Below are 19,020 nucleotides of genomic sequence, written 5' to 3' on the forward strand. Positions count from 1 at the left end.
CCCCCATCCCGCTCACACTCTGTCTCTCTGTCTCTCTCAAAAATAAATAAACATTAAAAATTTTTCTTTTAAAAAAGAATGAGGGTGATTATAGGAAGAATATATGTTTCAAGAACACATATTTGTAGATAGTAGATTTTAATACTGTTTGTTATCAACTAGACTAGATCCTGAATTCTCCTGGTTTCCTCAAATATCTAGCTTTGGCTTTCCAAACTAAGGTTTCCAGTCTTCTTCCATTCTCTTAACTAAAACTGCCCTTTTTCCCTAAAGCCCTAAACAGATGCTAGACAACTTGACATCAGCTTCAGAGAAATTGCCACAAAGCTCGTGTGTAGACCATCTTTGTGCCTGATATCACCAGAGACATTTGGTGATTATGATTTAGAAAAACCCATCTGGTTTCCACTGCCTGGTTTACACTCTGTCTGAGGATGCTTCCAGCCTGACATATGAAGAACTGTCTCTGATAGCTCCCTTCCATTAGCACAAGGAACCAAAATTTGAGTCCCACACACCTCAGTTCCTTCCATTGCAAAGACCCTACTGTGCCCTATTTGGGTTTGAAGCAGTTATAGGAGATGGACCTCCACCCATGTTCCATAAAAATGGAATGAATGATTGACAGAAGGAAATTATAACAGGGGGAAAAAAATTTGACATGTCTCACTCCCTGTTGCTTCTATTTCCCTTGCTGCTGTGACCTTTAAGTGAAAAACTTCTGCTTAGCCCAGCACATAGGCACGTTACAGCTAAGGTTTGTAAAAACTGCTCTTTACCCCAAACCTCATCTGAAAAATAAAGTGGACAAAATGGTTATTGTTTTAATTCTTCAAGATTAAGGAGGGATCATAACTTGAGAATTGAAACCGTGCTCCACAGGGTTAATGAAGTTAAAACTAACAAAATGTTTAAAGCTTCTTTTTCAGACAACCGTTTCCTCTTAATCACCTATTGTGTTTTTTCAGACCCCACTAACAAACACATTCACTAGCTTTCTCTGCAGAGGCCTGGACTCAAGGTCAATTGATATGGTTCCAGCCTAGGAATAAGCAAGGCCCTGCCTTCCTTACCCAAGATAACAAGCCCAGACCCCATCTAGTTTATACCAGCTCTTGGAGCATGCTCATAGCCACTTTTCTTTATGCTAAGAAAACCTGAGGTCAGGGACTGAATTTTGCCTTCTTCTGATGTTAAGTTACCACTCCAAAGAAACATGGGAATATACGTTATGTTTGGTCTATGCCCATGCTTCATCCTTCCCCATAAGTAATCATAGATTTCCCTACCCTGTTATCAAAATGTATGTAAAGGATTCTTTGGATTTTTTCTTCTATGTCTGTTCCAACATCACATTGGTTTCTTCAAATTCTACTTCTTGGAATTCTTTCACTGTCCACATATTTTTGTTACAACTGTTATATCAGATATAAAACTGGACAACCGAAGCCAAGCACACGTACTATGCTCATCATTTGGACTTAATAGAGAACATATATCACTTTTAGGTTTCCCACCATTTATGTTACAATAAATTCCCCCCAGTGAAGAATCCTATATAAAAAATATATATATATTCACATCTAGCAACAAGAGACTTGGTGGACCCAGGGCAGACAAGCCAGGTACCCTGGCACCAAGGGACATAAAATAATGCTTTCTGAGGAAAGATTATTGATCCAAGGGGGAAATAATAAAGGAAATTTTCAACTTATAATGTTTGTGGGCCCTGCTCCTAGGCTCCCACGGGAAGCCTTTTACCAAGGTCAGAATGACTTCGCCAAACTTCAAAGCGTGGGCTTGATTTCTGCCCTGAACACACACTGTACATCTGCTTTGTTAGCGAATAACCTAAAATATCTCAGATTAAAGACTAGAAACCTCCCCAAGTGCTGTTCCCATACTTAAGCAGCCTGCAACCTTGACATACTAAAAGCATAAGCAAAGTTTATGATTTTCTGCAATGTGCTTTCTCATGGTGGTTTGTAACCCTTGATATAACAAAAAGGTCATATATAACTGTGTATTAAACATTCCCTCTCGTGGGGCACTCTCTTCTTTGGGAAGATTGTGGGTCCCAGGGAACTGCTGTTCTCCTCACTTAGGCTCTCTTCCCTTTTTTTTTTTTTCAACTATAAAATGCTTGTTCATTTTTGTTTACAGAGTGACTGAGACTCTGGCCACCAAAGAATTGCTGTTGTGGAGGGTGGTGGGGAGGCAGCTACTCTGGCCTGGCCTCCACACCGTGGCCTCTCAGGACACTGAGGCCCCAGCCCCCTAGCCCGAGTGTGGGAAATCACATTTCCCCCTTAGGTGGCTGAAGCAAGGTTGGAACTTTTTTTTTTTTGAGAGAAAGAGAGAGAGTGAGCACTTGCGCATGAGCATGAGTGGGAAAGGGGCAGAGAGAGAGAGAGACAGAGAGAGAGAGAGAGAATCCCAAGCAGCCTCCACATTGTCAGCACAGAGCCTGATGCGGGGCTCAAACTCACAAACCATGAGATCAGGCAGGACCTGAGCCTAAATCAAGAGTCAGACTCTCAACCCATTGAGCTACCCAGGTGCCCCAAGGTTGGGGCTTTTTAACAGGACACCTCGCTAAAAGGAAGAGGGGGGGAAAGGTGTAAATGCATAGGGACACATGAATTAACACACCTGATTCCTCTTCCAAGATCACAGAAGGCCAGTCACAAATTAACCTGACATGACAAACATGTTTTGAATACCTGTGACATGGCAGGCAAGAGTCTAGATATTGGCTAATTTATTCCAATGTAAGCTTCACAACAACTTTGTGAAGTAGGTTTTATGCCCATTCTATAGAAGATAAACAGTGCCTGGAGAGGTTAAGTTGCCTTTCTAAGCTTAAGGTCTCATGGCGGGGTTGGGATTCAAACCCAGGTCTGCCTACTAGCGAGACTTGTGTCAGTCCCACTGTGCCTGGGTGTCCAGACAGGCCCTCACCTCGCCTCAGTCTTTGCTGGGACATCTGGGGAGCCCTGTGCTACACTTGATCTTAGCCAAAAGGCTGAGAAGCGATGGTAGCGGGGGTTGGGGGTGGGGGGAGAGTCCTGTGCTACAACACTTTTTTTTCTTTTTCTGGTCCTGAAGTCATTCCCTGCATCAAGGGCTCCTTCAGCTCTTTGAAGCCCCAGAAGGCACTGGGTTAACACCTCCTCTGCCCATTCCAAGAAATTAACTCTCTAGTTAACTTTGCCCCTTGACAGTCAGGCTCCCTTTATTCTCTTTTGTGAACGGAAAGCAAAAGCTTGGAAAGCAAAAGCTTTCCTATTCAGTGTTACCAGCTAAGAGGTGACTTTCGGAGGCTAGGAACTTGGAATGACATAGGCCTTCTAAAAATAGGGTAATCTGGGGCACCTGGGTGGCTTAGTTAGTTAAGTGTCCTACTTTGGTTCAGGTCATGATCTCACCGTTCGTGTGTTCGAGCCCCACATCAGGCTCTCTGCTGTCAGCACAGAGTCTGCTTCAGATCCTCTGTCCTCCTCTTTCTCTGCCCCTCCCTGCTCTCAAAAATAAATACACATTTAAAAAATGCAGATTCCTGGGCCCACCTCAGGCCCACTGAAACAGAATCTCTAATGGGGGGGCAGGAACATGTATAAACATTTTTATTTTTTATTTTTAAATTTTTGGGGCGCCTGGGTGGCTTAGTCGGTTGAGCGTCCGACTTTCGCTTAGGTCATGATCTCGCGGTTCGTGGGTTCGAGCCCCGCGTCGGGCTCTGTGCTGACTGCCAGTTCGGAGCCTGGAGCCTGTTTCAGTCTGTGACTCCCTCTCTCTCTGACCCTCCCCTGCTCACGCTGTCTCTCTCTCTCTCTCCTAGAAATAAATTAAAAAAATATTAAAAAATAAATTTTTAAAAAAATTTTTTACTTATTTCTGAGAGAGAGACACACACACACAGCACAAGCAGGGGAGGGTATAAACATTTATATACCCAAGCGCCCCTGTATAAACATTTTTAAAATAGGGTAAAATCTGGGGTCCAGACAAAAGAGAGACTTAAGGGAACCTCTTAAGAACCCACAAAGGCTGTCAACCCATAGGCGCGTCAAGCCTTATCTGTAGGCTAAATCAATAAAAATATAACCTTTTATGTAGGGAGAGGAGTCCAGGACAGCTATGAGATTTACAAAGGCGATGTGCATTAAATATTGGAAGCCACCAACATTTTCCCTGTGTGAGGAAAAAAGGGACCCAGACACTGATTTGCTACAGTTCAAACAGCCAGTTGGTGGATTTTCAACTTCCAGGCCAATGTTCCCTATGCTCCACCACTAAAGAGGCAAGCAGGGCAGGGAGCTCAAGGTTGGCTCACCCAACAGAGGGGGACAGCAGTCATATTAGAAGAAGTTGCCAAGCAGAGCCTGGAGCCACCGACGTGCTTGTTAGTGCTTCTCTGGACCATCGGCGACTGTGATCCAAACCGAGCACTGTCGGCCCGGGTGAGTACCCTTGCTCCTGGGCAGTGTTGTGCCTCAGTTTTCCCAGGGGGCTGGGGATCTACTGGGAGAAGTGTACACAGGGGGTAAAGATGGTGAGCATAGCCTTCCTTATTTTGGAGTTTGTTTAGAAAGAGAATAAGGAGAGCTTGGGCCGTAATCCTCAGATCCTCTCAGCTCCAGGTTTGCAGTGGGAATTCCCACTCCATTCATAGTCTGACCCAGTGGTGGGTGTGGGGCTGCTGCTGTTTCATGCCCGGTGCCCCACCTCCCCTGCTTCCCTGCCAGGCCCCGAAGAAGCTACAGGGAGGAACATATGAAGCTCAAAGATGCTTTTATTGGGGAGGAAAGGGGCTGAAGAGAGTCCTGACAAATCTGGCATTAGTGCTCCAGGCTTAGGAAAGAGATACAATAAATAGGTGGTAACTGGGGTGGGGGTGGGGGTCCCTCAACACAGTGAGGAGGGGAACTATTTGTCTCAACCTCCAGGCTTGCTCGTCCTCTTTGCTGTGTGAGCTGGGGTGTGGGGTTCACTGCAAACTGGGGGCGTCAGAGTGGATTTCTCAGGGCTCCACAAAGAATCAGATCTGCCATCTTGCTTGTGAGAGGCTCTTGGTCTTAGAGGTGTTTGGGTTGGCACCTAATGGCTCATCTGAGCAAAGAAAACAATTGAGGTGAGGCTGGTGCCAGGTGAGGGACCCCCAGCACTCATGCCATCAATTGGCTTGGAGCCTGGCGGCATGCAGGTGAAGTCAGGCCTCTGGGGGGACATCCCCTGTGCCCGGTACCCGCCATACTCAGTTCCAGCCTGGGGCTGGGCCTGCGGGCTTGTCCACCTGGCACTCTCATTCCCACCCAGGGAGCACCCCGCATTTCCCATGGGGGTCAGGGTCCTGGGCTGTCCTCACCCCCAGCATCCGTTTGACAGCTTCCAACCGGGCCAGGACCCGGGGGGCCTCCTGCGGACATAGCATCTGGAGCTCTCCGGGTCTCATGTGAAGCAGCTGGTTCCCTCTCAGGCACCCGAGGCTCCTCACCGTGCTGGGAACAAGAACAGCAGAAGCTGTCAGTGGGAGAGCAGAAGGACTCGGGCCTGAGTACTTGGGGCTTGGTGGCTGTTGGAGTATCATATAAGGAGCTGTGTGCGCTTGGAGGCTGGGTTACAGGAGGATTCGGGGAAAAGGGTGTCTGGAGGTGAAGGATACGCATGTCGGCTTGAACCAGTGTCAGGACTCCTGGGTTTGAACAGAGAAATGCCCCAGAAAGAGAATTCTGTGGTGGGACGGGGCAGCGGCCGGCTGAGTTCCTCTGGTCCTGCTGCCTTCCTGGAGGCAGAGGCTCCTCTCTCAGTGCTCTAGAGGGGCATTGGCATGCCTGTTCTCCTATTCTCCTTAACTCAGCAGATGTAGCACTGTGCCGTGTGTGTTCTGGGTCTCCAGGTTTCCCTGGTTATTACGTGGGTCCTTTACAGAAGTTCTCCCAACACCCCCTGTGGGGCTGGGCACTTACATGGTGGAGAAGTTCTCTGCCTGCAGCCACGCTGTGACCTCCTCAGGCATTGAGCTAAGTCGAAGCATCGGCGCCTGGAATCGGGGGAGATGAAATCAGAGGCCATATTGTCTCATTACTACCCACAGGCCCCATCCTCTGGGCCCCTGCTCTCGGCTCCTTTCAGATCACTCATCTCGTTCCATGGTTCGCTTGTCTACTGGGGACAGGGCTTGTTCTCTGCTTGTTCATCTGGCCCCATGGTACACTTGGCACCCAGGAAACCTGCCATGACACTGATTAAATCGAGCCGGGGCCATCTCGTCCACTTGTCACTGAATCCTTCCTGCCCCCCACCCCTGACTCGTAGCATCTGGATAGTCTAGGTTGGGTAGTACCCGAGAAGGCAGCTGGTTGTGGGGCCCCGACTGTTGGGGCTCTAGGATGTTGCTGGGAATGTAGCCGCTCTGTCCCTTCTCATTTTTCACCAGCCACCACCGCTTGCTCTGGTCCAGAACCTGCCAAGAGTCACATGACTTCTCAGTCACCAGATCCTCTGTCCACCATCCACCCCCCCACAAAGCTTTCTTGCTTCCTGCCCTTCCTCACCCTTCTCCTCCCTATCTAGGCCACCCAACCCAGCAGCCCCACACCCAGACCACCAACCCCTATGGCTCCCACTAACCACCACCTACTTTTCTAGGCTCAAGCCCGTGTCTCACCTCCAGCACCTCTCCCTGGGCCACAGTCAGTTCCTGTGGGTTCCTAGCTTCAAACTCATAGAGAACCTGCATTTTCAGGGTTGGCTTGGCAAGTCTGGGGCTGGAGGACACGTGGTTGGGGTCCCTGGGCTGAGGGCCGTGGTCGTGTGTCTCCTCTTGAGCCAAGTAGGTGCTCCTTAATGTGGGGCTACCCCCCAGCCACACGGAGAGTCAGGATGGCTGGAGAATGGAGCCTCAGAGACTGAGTCCCTGTCCCAGCCCCAGAGACCCAGATACCTCCTGCCTAGAGTCTGGTGGTGCCTTTCGGCTGCCACGGGGGTGTAACGGCAGGGCCATGTAAGGTGGGGCTTGGGGTGGGGGCTTCTGCAGGCAGGAGGGGTCTGAAATGTCTCTGATTTCTGATGACTCTTCTAGCAGTGGGCTTTTCTATGCCTGAGCTCTCCTCTGAGTGCTTTACATCTGAGCTCTGGGAAATCAGAGGCATGTGTGGACAGTATCACGAGAAGGATTGGAGTCTGGGAAGGTAAAAACCTGCTTTTTCACCCGAGGTAGGGGAGACATGTGCTGTACACACACGTGTCTGGCTAAAAGAGAGCCAAGACGGTCTCTGAGATGTAGAATCCACAGATCCACAAGGTCAGTCCCCTCCCTCCCTCCCTCCCCCAAATCAAACAGTCCTGACGAAGCCCAGGGCATACCGGGGGGAAGCAGAGTCCAGGTATCCTGAGGGTGCCTGTAAGGAAAGAACAGAGAGGGCAAGAGTAGGCAGTCAACCAGCATGGTGGTGGGGAGCTGGGGTATCAGACCACAGCCCCACTCACACACACCTGCCCCACATGCCCTCCCCTGCCTGTCCACCACACAGATCTGGGTACCCACATGGCCCCGCCTACCGCTTGGTTGTCATGGGACCATGGTTTGGCCTGAATGGGCAGCAAGTAGCCAGAGACCAGGCCTTTGAGCAGGGCTCTTTGCTAAGCTCCCCTTACCTGGCTGGAGTGTTCCGGAAGCTGCCAGCCATCATAGAATGTGGGTTGGTAGGGCAGGGGTTCACTGCCTGTCCAGTCAGCCCTGGGGAGAGAGCAACACTGAGTCCACTCCATGGCGGGCTGTTGGATGTGGAGAGGGAGCAGATGCAAGGTCTAGCCTCGGGATCTTCTAGGTAAGGGAGGTCATGGTCAGTGTGCACAACTGAAGGGCCCCAGGCACCCACACAGGGCACATAGTTAAGCATGAAAACATCCCACCGTGTGAGTATATGTAGGCCAGCCTCACCTCTCCCTGCGAAGTGCAGATACATCAACTCCAGAACATGCAGGGCACTTAACGGCACTGACTCGAGGTGGGGATCAAAGGGGTGGAACCGCAGACCGTTAGGACTGGAAGACCCCCTCAGGGTCTCTGGCAGGGTTTTCCTAACCTGTTTCTCATTTCTTGGCAGCAGATCTCTTTCTGTTTAGCTAACTCGAGTGTGGAACTCCACCTTGCGGTCGTAGGAGCTGTTGTGGTTAAATGTAGGGTGGGGACGGTGCTTGCCTGCCAGCCTGCCCTCTCACCCACCGCACCCCCTACAGGAAGGGCAGTGCTGTTGGGGGCCTCCAGGCTCGTTCTGTTAAGAATCTTCTCCACCTGCCTGTCCCGGGGAATCCCCACTCAGCTCAAGGAAGTTCTGAGTACTGTGGGTGGTACATCAGAAGGAGCTAATAAATATCTACTCAATGGGAACAAATAAATCATTCCCTCTTCTGAATCTTTTTAAAAAATGTTTATTTATTTATTTTTGAGAGACTGGGGGGGGGGCGGAGAAAGTAGAGGAGGGGCAGAGAGCGAGAGAGAATCTCAAGCAAGCTCTGCATTATATCAGCTCAGAACCCACGTGGGGCTCGAATCCACGAACTGTGAGATCATGACCTGAGCTGAAGTTGGACGCTTAACTGACTGAGCCACTCAGACATCTCCATTCCCTCTTCTGAATCTTTTTAATTGGTTCCTTTTCTTTACCCTAAAAACATGCTCAAGTCTTCCTTGGACCCTGCTAATATTCCTTTTTGGCTGTCATTCTATGACCTTCTCTTTTTGGAGAATGTGTCTTTATGCCCCACTCATATGTTTTCTTTCCTCTGGTTCTCTCCTTGTTTTTTGCAACCTGATTTTACCTCTGCTATGACTCTATTGAAACTAGTTCTTCTAAGGTCCCAATAATCTCCTGATTGCCAAATCCACTGGCCTTATATGGTCCACCTCCTTCTGGATTACCACAGCATTTAGTGTTATTTATAACTTCTGATTAGTTGGCCTACAATCAAGTCCCCTAAATATAATTTGCCAAAAATTCAACTCTTTTGGAAGATTTTACATCCTTTTGGTTAGTCTCTTTTTTGTATTTGTCTTTCAATTCACTCATTCACTGATTTTTGGGCGTTTTAAGGAATTGGAGAACACTTTAGGGCACATTTGACCTCACTTTATATTTAAAATAATAAACAGAGACAGAAAGGAGAATAAAAGTTACCAGGCGCTGGGGAGATGGAGGAACAAGTACTGTTTGGCTTGATGAAATGGATAGAGGTGGTAGTTGCACAACACCAAGAAGGTACCTAAAGCTATCGAATCATCCACTTTAAAATGGTAAATTTCGGGGTGCCCGGGTGGGTCACTTGGTTGAAGCTTAGGTCCTGATCTCACAGCTTGTGAGTTTGAGCCCCGCAGCAGGCTCTGTGCCAACAACTCAGAGCCTGGAGCCTGCTTTCCGTTCTGTGTCTCCCTCTCTCTCCGTCCCCTCCCTCTCCACTTGCACTCTGTCTCTAAAAATAAACAATCAAAAAATTTAAAAATATAGAAAAAATAAAATGGTAAATTTTATCTTATGTATATTCTACCGCGATAAGGTAAATAAGTTACATTGGATCATGATTCATGTCTTTAGATGAATTGGACAAAAATTCCTTTAATGAGGCTGAAATGAGAACTGCCCAGTTGGCAAGAGACTCACTCACACAACTGGCCTCGTTTCCTGGTTGACGCCTCTCTCTCTTTCTCAAGCCCTCTTCTCTCTTGGCTTTCATGCCTCTACTTTTTTCTTTCTCCTTTGAATTCCCTAGGATTTCTCTTTGCCGCCTCCACCCATTTCCCCTTTGGCCACCAGCACGTGGAGGTGTCTCTTCTTCTCTCCTGGGCTCCGACAGGCCTCGCTGGTTTAAGGGAGGTCCCAGGGCTCCCTCTGGAGTGCTTGTCTCTAGAAAGCTCCAGCTGTCACTTCTGTGCTGACTTAAAGCCACAAGCCAGCGGGGACCTCTCTCTTGAGGACCGGGCCACCCTGTGTCTGGTGAATGCTTCACTGATGCCTCGGCTCAGTGCACCCCACTTGGGAGCACCCCCACCCCCGCTCACTCGTGTCGCCCTGGCCCGACTATCACACTGCCCATCTCACAGCAATACCAGTGTGGAATCTCTCTCTCTCTTTTTCTCTTTCTCTCTCTCTCTTTCTTGTCCCCTAGGTCTGTTGGCTGCCAGGCCTTATTGATGTGGCATTTGCATCTCTTATGTCAGTGATTCTTAAGTTCTGGCTGAATCGAGAGTTTTCACTTTGTCCTTGGCAAAAATGAGAAAATATTTTATTATGTTTTTAATTTTTGAAGTTTTTTTTACAAAAATTTTAATGTTTATTTAATTTTGAGAGAGAGAGAGAGCACAAGTTGGGGGGGGGGCAGAGAGCGAGATATAGAATTGGAAGCAGGCTCCAGGCTCTGAGCTGTCAGCACAGAGCCCGATGTGGAGCTCAAACTCACGGACTGTGAGGTCTGTCCTGAGCTGAAGTCACACGTTTAGCTGACTGAGCCGTGCCCCTGAAGTTTTTTTCCTAATGTTTATTTTTGATAGAGAGAGTGAGTGTGAGTGGGGGGTAGGGCAGAGAGAAGGAGACAGAGGATCTGAAGCAGGCTCCAGCGTGGAGCCCGACATGAAGCTCGAACCCACAAACCTCAAGATCATGACCTGAGCCAAAGTCGGACACTTAACCGACTGAGCCACCCAGGCACCCTAAGAAAATATTTTGATAGAAGGTTGCCAACTCTGCTTTCCTGGGAAGAATTGTTCTTTTCTCCTTCAGTGGTGGGTGATGGTGAGTGGCAGGTTTGTTTTTTTAAATTGTTTATAGTTAGCCTAATAAAAAGTTGGGAACTCCATCTAGAGGACACCCCTCTGAATTTGTTTTGAGCTATTTCCGGTTTGTGACAGTGTAGAGCCTGCCATTGCCAATGTCGTGCCTGGTGGCCCCATGCCCCTCACCCCGATTCAGTTCAGGCCCTGTCCTCACTCACCGGCTGGTAGTCCAGGCCACACCCAGAGCCTTCCAGAAGTCACTCTCACGTGGGCTTAGGCAGGACTGCAGCAGGTCGATGGCTTTAGGGGTGAGGAGGGGTGAAATCACGCGGGTGGGTAGGCCAGGCTCAGAGCACTGGGCCACGATCTAGGGGAGAAATGGAAGGTGTCAGGAAGCCCAGGCTCCCCCAGGGCCAAGGTGGTGTGGAAGGGCCTGGAACTCCTGGCCTCCCGATCTTGCAGTGGCGCATCCCCAGGCCTGCGGCTCTTTCCTGTGTCTCCTGGATCCTGGGGTCCTTGGCTCCGACCCCAGCCCATCTAGCCTGTGAGGGGTTCTGTACACAGCAGGGATGGTACCTTGGAGTCAGTGAAGAGGTTGTATCGTGGAGATGCAGACCCCACAGCCTCCCTCTGCCGCCCTGGCCTCTGCTCCATCCTAAAGTAGCCCGCCCCTCTTCACCACCCTATCATCCCCAGACTCACAAAGTCTAGAAGTTGGAAGAGGATGTGCACGAACTCGGAGGCATTCCTGTCCTGCAGCCAGACGGCCAGCTTCCCCTAGGGACACGGGGCGTTATGTGCTACTACCCTTCATCCTTCCCTACCTTCGCCAGGACCGCAGGGCCCCATAATTGTTCTGGGCCTTGGTCGGGAGCCTGGCACTCTCCAAAAAAAGTCCCAAGAGGAGGAGGGGAGGTTCTAGGGGGAGGGGTTAGAGAAGGGAAGGGGGCTGCTGGGGCGGGGGGAGGGGAGGACTGTGGAACTTTTGAGGAACCACATACCAGGAGGTTGAAGCTGTATTTGACTTTCTGGAAGCAATCAATGTACTCTGCCTGTGTTATCCCTATAGGGGGTGGGGGAAAGGGTGGTGGGTTGTAGATCATCCCAAGACCACATCCCCCAGCCGTCCCCCCAAGCCTTCCCCCCAGCCCTCAGCACTCACCCCACTGATCTTTGCCCTTTTTCTTCCCCAGTCTCTTCTTCTTATGACTGTTCTTTGCCTGGGCCTCCTTCAGCTTTCCCACAAACAGCTCGATGTCTTGAAGGACGTGGTTTAGTATCTCCTGGACCCCAAACAACCCGTGCTCTTGAGTGGGTGGTCGGGCCCACCCTGGAACTCCCAAGCCTCCTCCCAATGCCTCCCCACCTCCACCAGGAGCTTCAAGCCCCGCCCAGGGTCTGACCAAGCCTCCCCATCTCTCCTCAGCCCTCGGCCTTCCTTGGCCATCCTGGGACCTGGCCTCCTGGGGGCAGGGGGAGGGTTGGTGTCTTCCCTTGGACCAGGCCCAGAAAGCCTCAGCAAACCCAAGATAATCTATAGTTACCTCATCCCTCTCTGGGTTCTCGGGGAATGGGGACTCCCTTGGAGGAGACAGAGTGAAGGTGCTTGGTTCTCGGGCACTGGAGTGGTGTGGCAGGGACCTTGGGGATGGTGGCATGTCTGCAATGTAAGGGGACCGTGGCCCAGAGGCTCTTTGATCTTTGATCCAAACCTTCCTTTCCACCTGCCCTCATGCCCCAAACTTACTGTGCTCTGGAGTCATCCAGTAGGGCTGTTCTGGAGAGGGCCCCTGCTCTGGAGGGGGTAACTGCTCCTTAGGGAATGGTCTTTCCGGAGGGGGCCCCCTCCATCTGTCTTGGCCTGGGTAAGGGGCTCCAGACTGGGGTCTGCTGACCACATCACAGAGACACAGTTTTGATGGGGTTCTTGGGACAGAGGCTCTGGTTATATTTCTGCCCCAGGACTGAGGGATTTCACCACCTCTCTCCAGGAGCCCCACCTGCCCTGCTCCCGGGTCCCCATCTGGACTCCACCCTGCCTCATCTGCCTGCCTGCCAGGTCCTCTTGGTCCCATGTCAGCCTCAGGGGATAGTCTCCAGCGTTCCCTGGTCCTAGCCCTAGCTCCTCCCTATGCTCATCGGCACCCCGGTCCCAGTCTGCTCCCTCCCCAGTTGGTTGGGCCAGGCCCAGGTTGGTTGGGCCACAGGCCTCCGGGCTCCCCGAGATGTGGGGCCAAGGCCTGGCCCAGCCAGGCCCAAGTTCTGAGGTCCCGAGGGTGGGCCAGGGCAGAGACTGCCTACTTTTGCTGTTGGTCATCCTCCAGGGCCTTCTGCAGGCTGGTCCTCAGTTGCTCTGCCTGGAGGAAGCGGCAGTCAGGAAGGGTATGTGTGTGGCGGAGTCTCAGGGGGAGAGCGATGGTTGATGGGCCCTATGCCCACTCCCTCCCCAACCCTACCCCTGGCCACTCACCCCCACTTCCTGGCACTGGAAGAGCAGGGTGCTGGTGCCTGGCAAGCCCGACTCCCGTACTGTGACGGACAGGACGGAGTTGTAGGAGCAAGTGTTGAGTGCCACATCCATGGCCTGGATGTTGTCCAGGCGATAGGAGTCCAGCTCCTCCTGGGCCAGACAGAGGGTTTGGCTGTGAGGCCACTGAGGGCCATGGCGGCCCCTAGAAACTCCTAACCTGGGTTGCCTCAGCTCTCCTAGTGGCCCAGGGCAGGGGTGTCATCTTCCCTGACCTCTGCGCCTCTGTCCCCCATCTCCTCCTGGGCCTGGGTGTATACTGTATATGCATACAGGTGGCTGCTGTTTGGGGCATGGAAGGGGGGGTGCATGCTTGCTTTTCCACCACCTAGGGTAGCTATGATCCATTGCAGAGTACAGTGGGAGGGCTGACCTTCGTCTCGATGTCCAGCAGCTGGAGCCAGCCATCTCTGACCTGCAGGAACAAGTCCTGACTCCACACCCGGCCCTGAGCATCCATTTCCTGCAGCTTCTTCAGGGCATCCTTGGGCTCTTGGACTTTCTGAGTCCCCAGCTTACACGTCATCAGATGCTGAGGGGGGGAGAGGAGGTTTGGAAAGGGGGCTCACAGGTGGTTGTAGGCAGGTGTGGGGGTGGGGGAGAGGCAGTAGAGGAGGAAGACATGTCCCTGGTCTCCTTGTCCCAGGCAAGCCCCGTATAGCAGCCTTCAAGGGCCAATGGGAGAGCTAGGTTGGGTTAGGATAGGGCCCCCAAGTCAGGGACTGATGAGCTGCACGAGAGGGCTTCAGAGTCTGGAGGAAGGACAGTCATGGCCCTTAACAGTCCAGGGGGGCTGGATGGTGGTAGCTGTGGGTTCCAGTAACCCGACAAATAAAGTCTGCACTCTTCTGAGTGGGTTACAGGACCTTCAGATTCTGTCCCTGTCTTCTTTTTGCCCCATTTGGGAATCCACCATTCTAGCCTGGTCCTTCTCTTCACTGACCTAGCATTCCTGTCTCCCTGACATTGCTTGTGCTGTTCCCCATACCCAGAATGCTTTTCCCACCTCTGCTAGTCCGTCCCTTCCCAGTGGCCCAGGAAGATTAAGAGTTCCCTTCCTGATTCTTGCCTGGTGAGGTCCATCATCATCTCGGTCTCCATTCAGAGGCTTGCCCACGGCTGGTCTGATCATGTTTTTGCTCTTATTCTCCTTCCTCAAGGACACCCCTCCCTTCTCTCATCCAAATGCCGCTTTCACGAGTCAGAGTCCCGTCCCTTGTCCTTGCCCCCAGGCCCTTGTCGGGGGGGGCTACCATCCACCTTGCTCTCTGCCCAGTCCCCAGTGCCGCTCCAGGAGTTCACACTGCCTGCATGTTCAGGGGTCCCCGACCTCATGAGCAAATGCCTGGCATCCCAGACATGGCTCCTCTTGCTCTCACCTGCCAGGCCTAAATGGAGCCCCTTCCCAACCCCTACTTCTGCCATGAAGCCCTGGAGTCCTGTCCCCAACCCAGCTGGCTGAGGGAGCCCCAACCCAGCTGCCTGGTGAGCCTCCATACCACCGCCCTGTGCCCCTCTCTGCTTCTTCTCCCTGAGAGCCTAGATTTGCCACTGCCCAGGGGCTGTTTCTACCCCAGATACTTCAGCCTGGTCAGGCATATGCTCTTCCCCCTCCTAGTCTGTGCCCTCCCTGTGGTGTCAACAGGCCTAGGGCAACTAGATCTCACTGTGCTGGTGTCGTCCGGGCAGGGCCAGAGCCTCCGTGCCCGCCTCCAAGCGGCTCATGGCTGCCCTGGGAACTCAAGGCCAGACATTTCCCCTCTGAGACAGTGGTCCGTTCAAGTCCTTGCAGGGACCGCTGTCCTCCCACGTTCCTTCCTCCAGCCATGCCAGGTCCTGGGCAAAGAGCAGCTCCTGAGGGTTACTCACCTCCACCCTGTGCTGCAGACACATGGGCTCTGTGGAGAGGTTCTGTGAGTACTCCTTCCGGTGCACTGCAGGGGTGCAAAGCAAGGGGATGGGGACACAAGAACAGGGCAGGGGAGATGAGCAACTACAGGGGGTAGTCAGTGAGGGGAGGGAGACCCCCGAGGGCAGTGGGTTCATGGGGAGAAGAAGAGAGGGGACTTGAGGCGGGGAGCTTACGGTAAATGGCTCTGCTGCTGGGCCGGGACATGTTGGCGCTGTTAGACGTCTGCTAGAATCTACACTGAACCAAAGAGACAACCATCAGCGCTGGGGAGGAGGGACACCAGGAGGGCTGCTCTGGCAGTTCATCCCTCACCCAGGCCGAGGCTCGGGCCGGGCTCTGACCCGGGGCCTCCAGGACCAGACCAGAAACGTCTGGCTCCAGGGGCCTTTCCAGAATCATCTTCAGATATGCCACTCTCCGAGAAGCCCCATCTTGGCTGGGCCCGGGGGCCCCAAGGCAGGCTCTTGGCTCCTCAGTATTTGGTCAGTAAGGCTCATTCCTGTGGGCTCAGGAAGGCTGTGTGGACAGACACCTGGGAACATATCCTGTCCTGGGCCTGAATGTGAAAGATGCCAGGTTCATGGGCCGCACCTCGCTTCTGGAGGAGAGGCGGCAGGAGCAGCGGCCTTCCTGGCCAAAGCAAGTCTCTTGTCCAAGCCTGTTTCATTCTGCACGTGCCACCTCTGAAGCTGTGGCCCACTTAGGAGGGGTGTGTGTGTGGGTGTGTGTGTGTGTGTGTGAGAGAGTCTGCACGCATGCATGTAGGCATGTTTATGATGGGGCTTTGTAGGATTGGTCAGTGATTTGCATGTCTCTGAAAGCCTTATCAAGTTTCCTGTTTCTTTGCCTTTCCATACTCTGAACCCTCTGGCCAGGGCCCCTCCCTACCCAGCCCTTTATTATTTATTTGTTTGTTTGTTTTGTTCAGGAAACATTTTATTTTATTTTATTTTTATTCCCTTTTCAATTAAAAAAAANGCCACTCTGACCGGTGTGAAGTCCTAACCAGCCCTTTAAATTCAACTCAAGGATCACCTCCTCAGTGAAGCCCCCCTCAACCACCACACTCCCCCCTGCCCAGAGTGCCCTCCTGAGGCCACACCCAACCTCATCTGTTTCTCTCTGACAAAGACAGCCACTCTGGTGTGAGGCTGGTGCCATGCCCTTACAAACATCATTTTTTAAAATTATTTTTTAATGTTTATTTCTGAGAGAGAGAGAGAGAGAGAGAATGTGAGCAGGGGAGAGGCAGAGAGAGATGGAGACAGAATCTGAAGCAGGCTCCAGGCTCTGAGCTGTCAGTACAGAGCCCGATGCAGGGCTTGAACCCACGAACCATGAGATCATGACCTGACCCAAAGTCAGATGCTCAACCAACTGAGCCCCCCAGGTGTTCCACAAACATATTTAATTTCCACTACCATCGCTTTTACTTCCTTGGCTCTGAGTGTTGAGCACTGGTCTATCGACTTCACTTTCACCAATTCATTTAATCTTCAAAGCAAACTCACCGGCTGGGTACTGTTATTGTTCCATTTATCAGATGAGGACTCTGAGGCTCAAGGAGGGTAGTAGGCCTGAGGTCACCAGAGAGTATTTACTGGAGAATGAACCTAGCCCTGTCTAGCTGCACACCCCATGCTTTCATTGCTTATATATGCCTCTGTCATTGGGCTGTGACCTGCTGAGGACAGACTTGCCTTGCCACTGCTCTCTCTCCAGTGCCTTCCTGGCACAGAGGGCTTCTAGAGGTGCCTGGGGGGCTCAGTTGGTTAAGCATCTGGCTTCAGCTCAGGTCATGATCTCACAGTTCATGGGTTTGAGCCCCACGTTGGGCTCTGTGCTGACAGCTAGCTCAGAGTCTGAAGCCTGTTTCAGATTCTGTGTCTCCCTCTCTCTCTGACCTTCCCCTGCTCACGCTGTCTCTCTCTCTCTCTCTCTCTCAAAAATAAATAAAACATTAACAAAAATTTAGATTACAAATATGTTGAAACGGAATGGAGGTAACACAGTGCGTGCGCATGTGTGGGGTGGGTTGGGAGTTAAATGAGCATGTGGGTCAAGGGTGAGTGTTCTTTGAATGACATATGCATGCGTCATGAATAGGGTATCAAACGTATGGATACCAGGCATCTACATGGTGTGCCTGCATGTACAGAAACCCTGAAATATCCCGGGCAAAGTATAAGAGAGCGGCCCACACCCGTTTATGAGGACTGTTATGAAAATAACAGGTGATTTGATAAGATGACTCAGTGATGGGGAAATCAGTTGCTAAGAAATAATCGAAGGATTGTGGAGAAGGCGGCTAGCTCTGTGTTCCTTGTTTGGGAACACTTCTTTTCCCTCCAAAGGTAAAGGGTTCTANCCGCCCCCCGCTGTCCCAGGCTAGAATACTTCCTCCTTCTAGGTCCAGAAGAGAAAGAAGAGAAAACGAGAGTTCAGCCATGGTTAGCAGCTGCCCTGCTCCCCTCCCCCTCATGCCAGGATCGTCCCTCTGGGTCCCTCTGGACAGGTCCAGAGAAGCATCCGAAGCTGCAAGACCCCAGACCACAGACAGGAGGCAGCTGGCTTTGGCCCATAGGGCTATAGCAGCCAGCTTTCCCCTATGTATCCCCCAAATTTAGGGGCTTAGAGCAGGGAATGGGTGTCTACATCACAGACATCACAGAGAAGGAGCCCAGAGATGCTTTTGGAGCCCTGGCTCGCCCTGCTCTGCTTCCCAGCCGGCTAGCCAGCAGCCGAGTCCCAAGCCTTTCTTGGGCTTGCTCTTCCGGGTTGCGTCTGGGAACGGGCTGGAGACCTTGGCCTGGGAAGAACCCTCATTGTTCCCACCACCCTGGGCTCCCCTGCAGCTGGGCAGAGCCCTGGTCTTCCTGAAGGCCAGACCCTTACCTGTGTTCCAGTGAGGCTTGTCCCCCTGCGGGGGCTGGTGTTTGAGCTGGGGTCCGATGCTGGCAGTGGGAAGGCAGTGGTTTCTCTGCTAGTGGCCACGGAAAGAGGCCCTGTGAGCAGGAGGGCCCTGGGTGAGCAGGCGGGCCTTATGGTGATGAGGCCATGAGGCAGCCACACCTGTGCTCTTTGGACTTTGGTGGGTGTGGAAGCTTCTGAGGTCACCGCCTGCTCAGCGTGGAAGCCTAGACCCGTGGCAGTGCCAAGCTTAGCCAGAGACCCCTGCTTCCTGGTGTCCTTCTCTGCTTGCCTTTGGTGGTAGGGGGTGGCCTCCTCTTCCCTCTGCCTTTGGGGTACCTCCTCTGAGATCCCAGCTCAGCATCAGGCATTAGGGCTGGGACCAGAAGGAGAGGGCACCCTTGACCCAGGGGGGTCTGGCCTCTGTGGTCAGGGGACAGGCGGCTGGAGGTGGACCCCAGACATTGGAGAAGCTATGGACTGGCGTGTGTGTGTGTGTGTGTGCTGCCCGTGTGGATACATGATCACATGTGCCCAGGTGGTGTCTGCGAGCAGGACATGGATCTTGTAAGAGCAGTTGGGGACCAGGGACTGGACCCACCGTGGGTATTACATAAAGAGCTGAGGCTTTTCCTGCAGGGCAAGGCACTCTGTCCTTTCTTCTGTCTCCTCCCCCCCAGCAGGGAGTCCTCTCACCCCAGTTCTTGTTCTTCCGCTCGCTTTCCTTCCCGCCCCGGCCTCAAAACCTCAGACCTCCGGTAGATACCTGGCTGGCTTCGGCAAAGATGAAAAACTTGCCAAGTTGCCTTTGTCTCTATTCACAAATACACCTAGGACCTGTGCTTCCTTGTGTTTAAAAACCTTCCTTGGCACGCAGGGTGGGTTGGGCTGCCTGCCCTC

General features: G+C 52.2%; 1 protein-coding gene across 1 annotated transcript; it reads right to left on the bottom strand.

Moving 5' to 3' along the window:
* Nucleotides 1–4,818: 4,818 nt before the first annotated feature.
* On the bottom strand, nt 4,819–18,153 carry EPS8L3 (EPS8 signaling adaptor L3). The gene is made up of 19 exons (XM_077765537.1): nt 18,106–18,153; nt 15,384–15,447; nt 15,168–15,232; nt 13,672–13,830; nt 13,242–13,391; nt 13,073–13,128; nt 12,519–12,658; nt 12,316–12,431; nt 11,934–12,054; nt 11,773–11,834; nt 11,474–11,548; nt 10,990–11,138; nt 7,660–7,741; nt 7,369–7,403; nt 6,671–6,857; nt 6,347–6,466; nt 5,970–6,043; nt 5,369–5,501; nt 4,819–5,112 (listed from the first exon to the last, which is right to left on the bottom strand). The coding sequence occupies exons 2-19, from the start codon at nt 15,412–15,414 to the stop codon at nt 5,101–5,103; spliced, it is 1,767 nt and encodes a 588-aa protein (XP_077621663.1). The 5' UTR covers nt 15,415–15,447; nt 18,106–18,153; the 3' UTR covers nt 4,819–5,100.
* Nucleotides 18,154–19,020: the final 867 nt, after the last annotated feature.

Source organism: Crocuta crocuta, unplaced genomic scaffold, assembly GCF_008692635.1.
Source record: "Crocuta crocuta isolate KB4526 unplaced genomic scaffold, BGI_CrCroc_1.0 scaffold274, whole genome shotgun sequence".
In the NCBI taxonomy this organism is placed as follows: domain Eukaryota; kingdom Metazoa; phylum Chordata; class Mammalia; order Carnivora; family Hyaenidae; genus Crocuta; species Crocuta crocuta.

Excerpts from the sequence above, each read along its gene's own strand:
- EPS8L3 (XM_077765537.1), bottom strand. The coding sequence starts at position 15,414 with ATGTCCCGGCCCAGCAGCAGAGCCATTTACC. Across the intron at positions 7,404-7,659 it reads TTCCGGAACACTCCAGCCAG|GCACCCTCAGGATACCTGGA; the intron begins GTAAGGGGAGCT and ends CTTTCCTTACAG. Across the intron at positions 5,502-5,969 it reads GCAGAGAACTTCTCCACCAT|CACGGTGAGGAGCCTCGGGT; the intron begins GTAAGTGCCCAG and ends TCTTGTTCCCAG.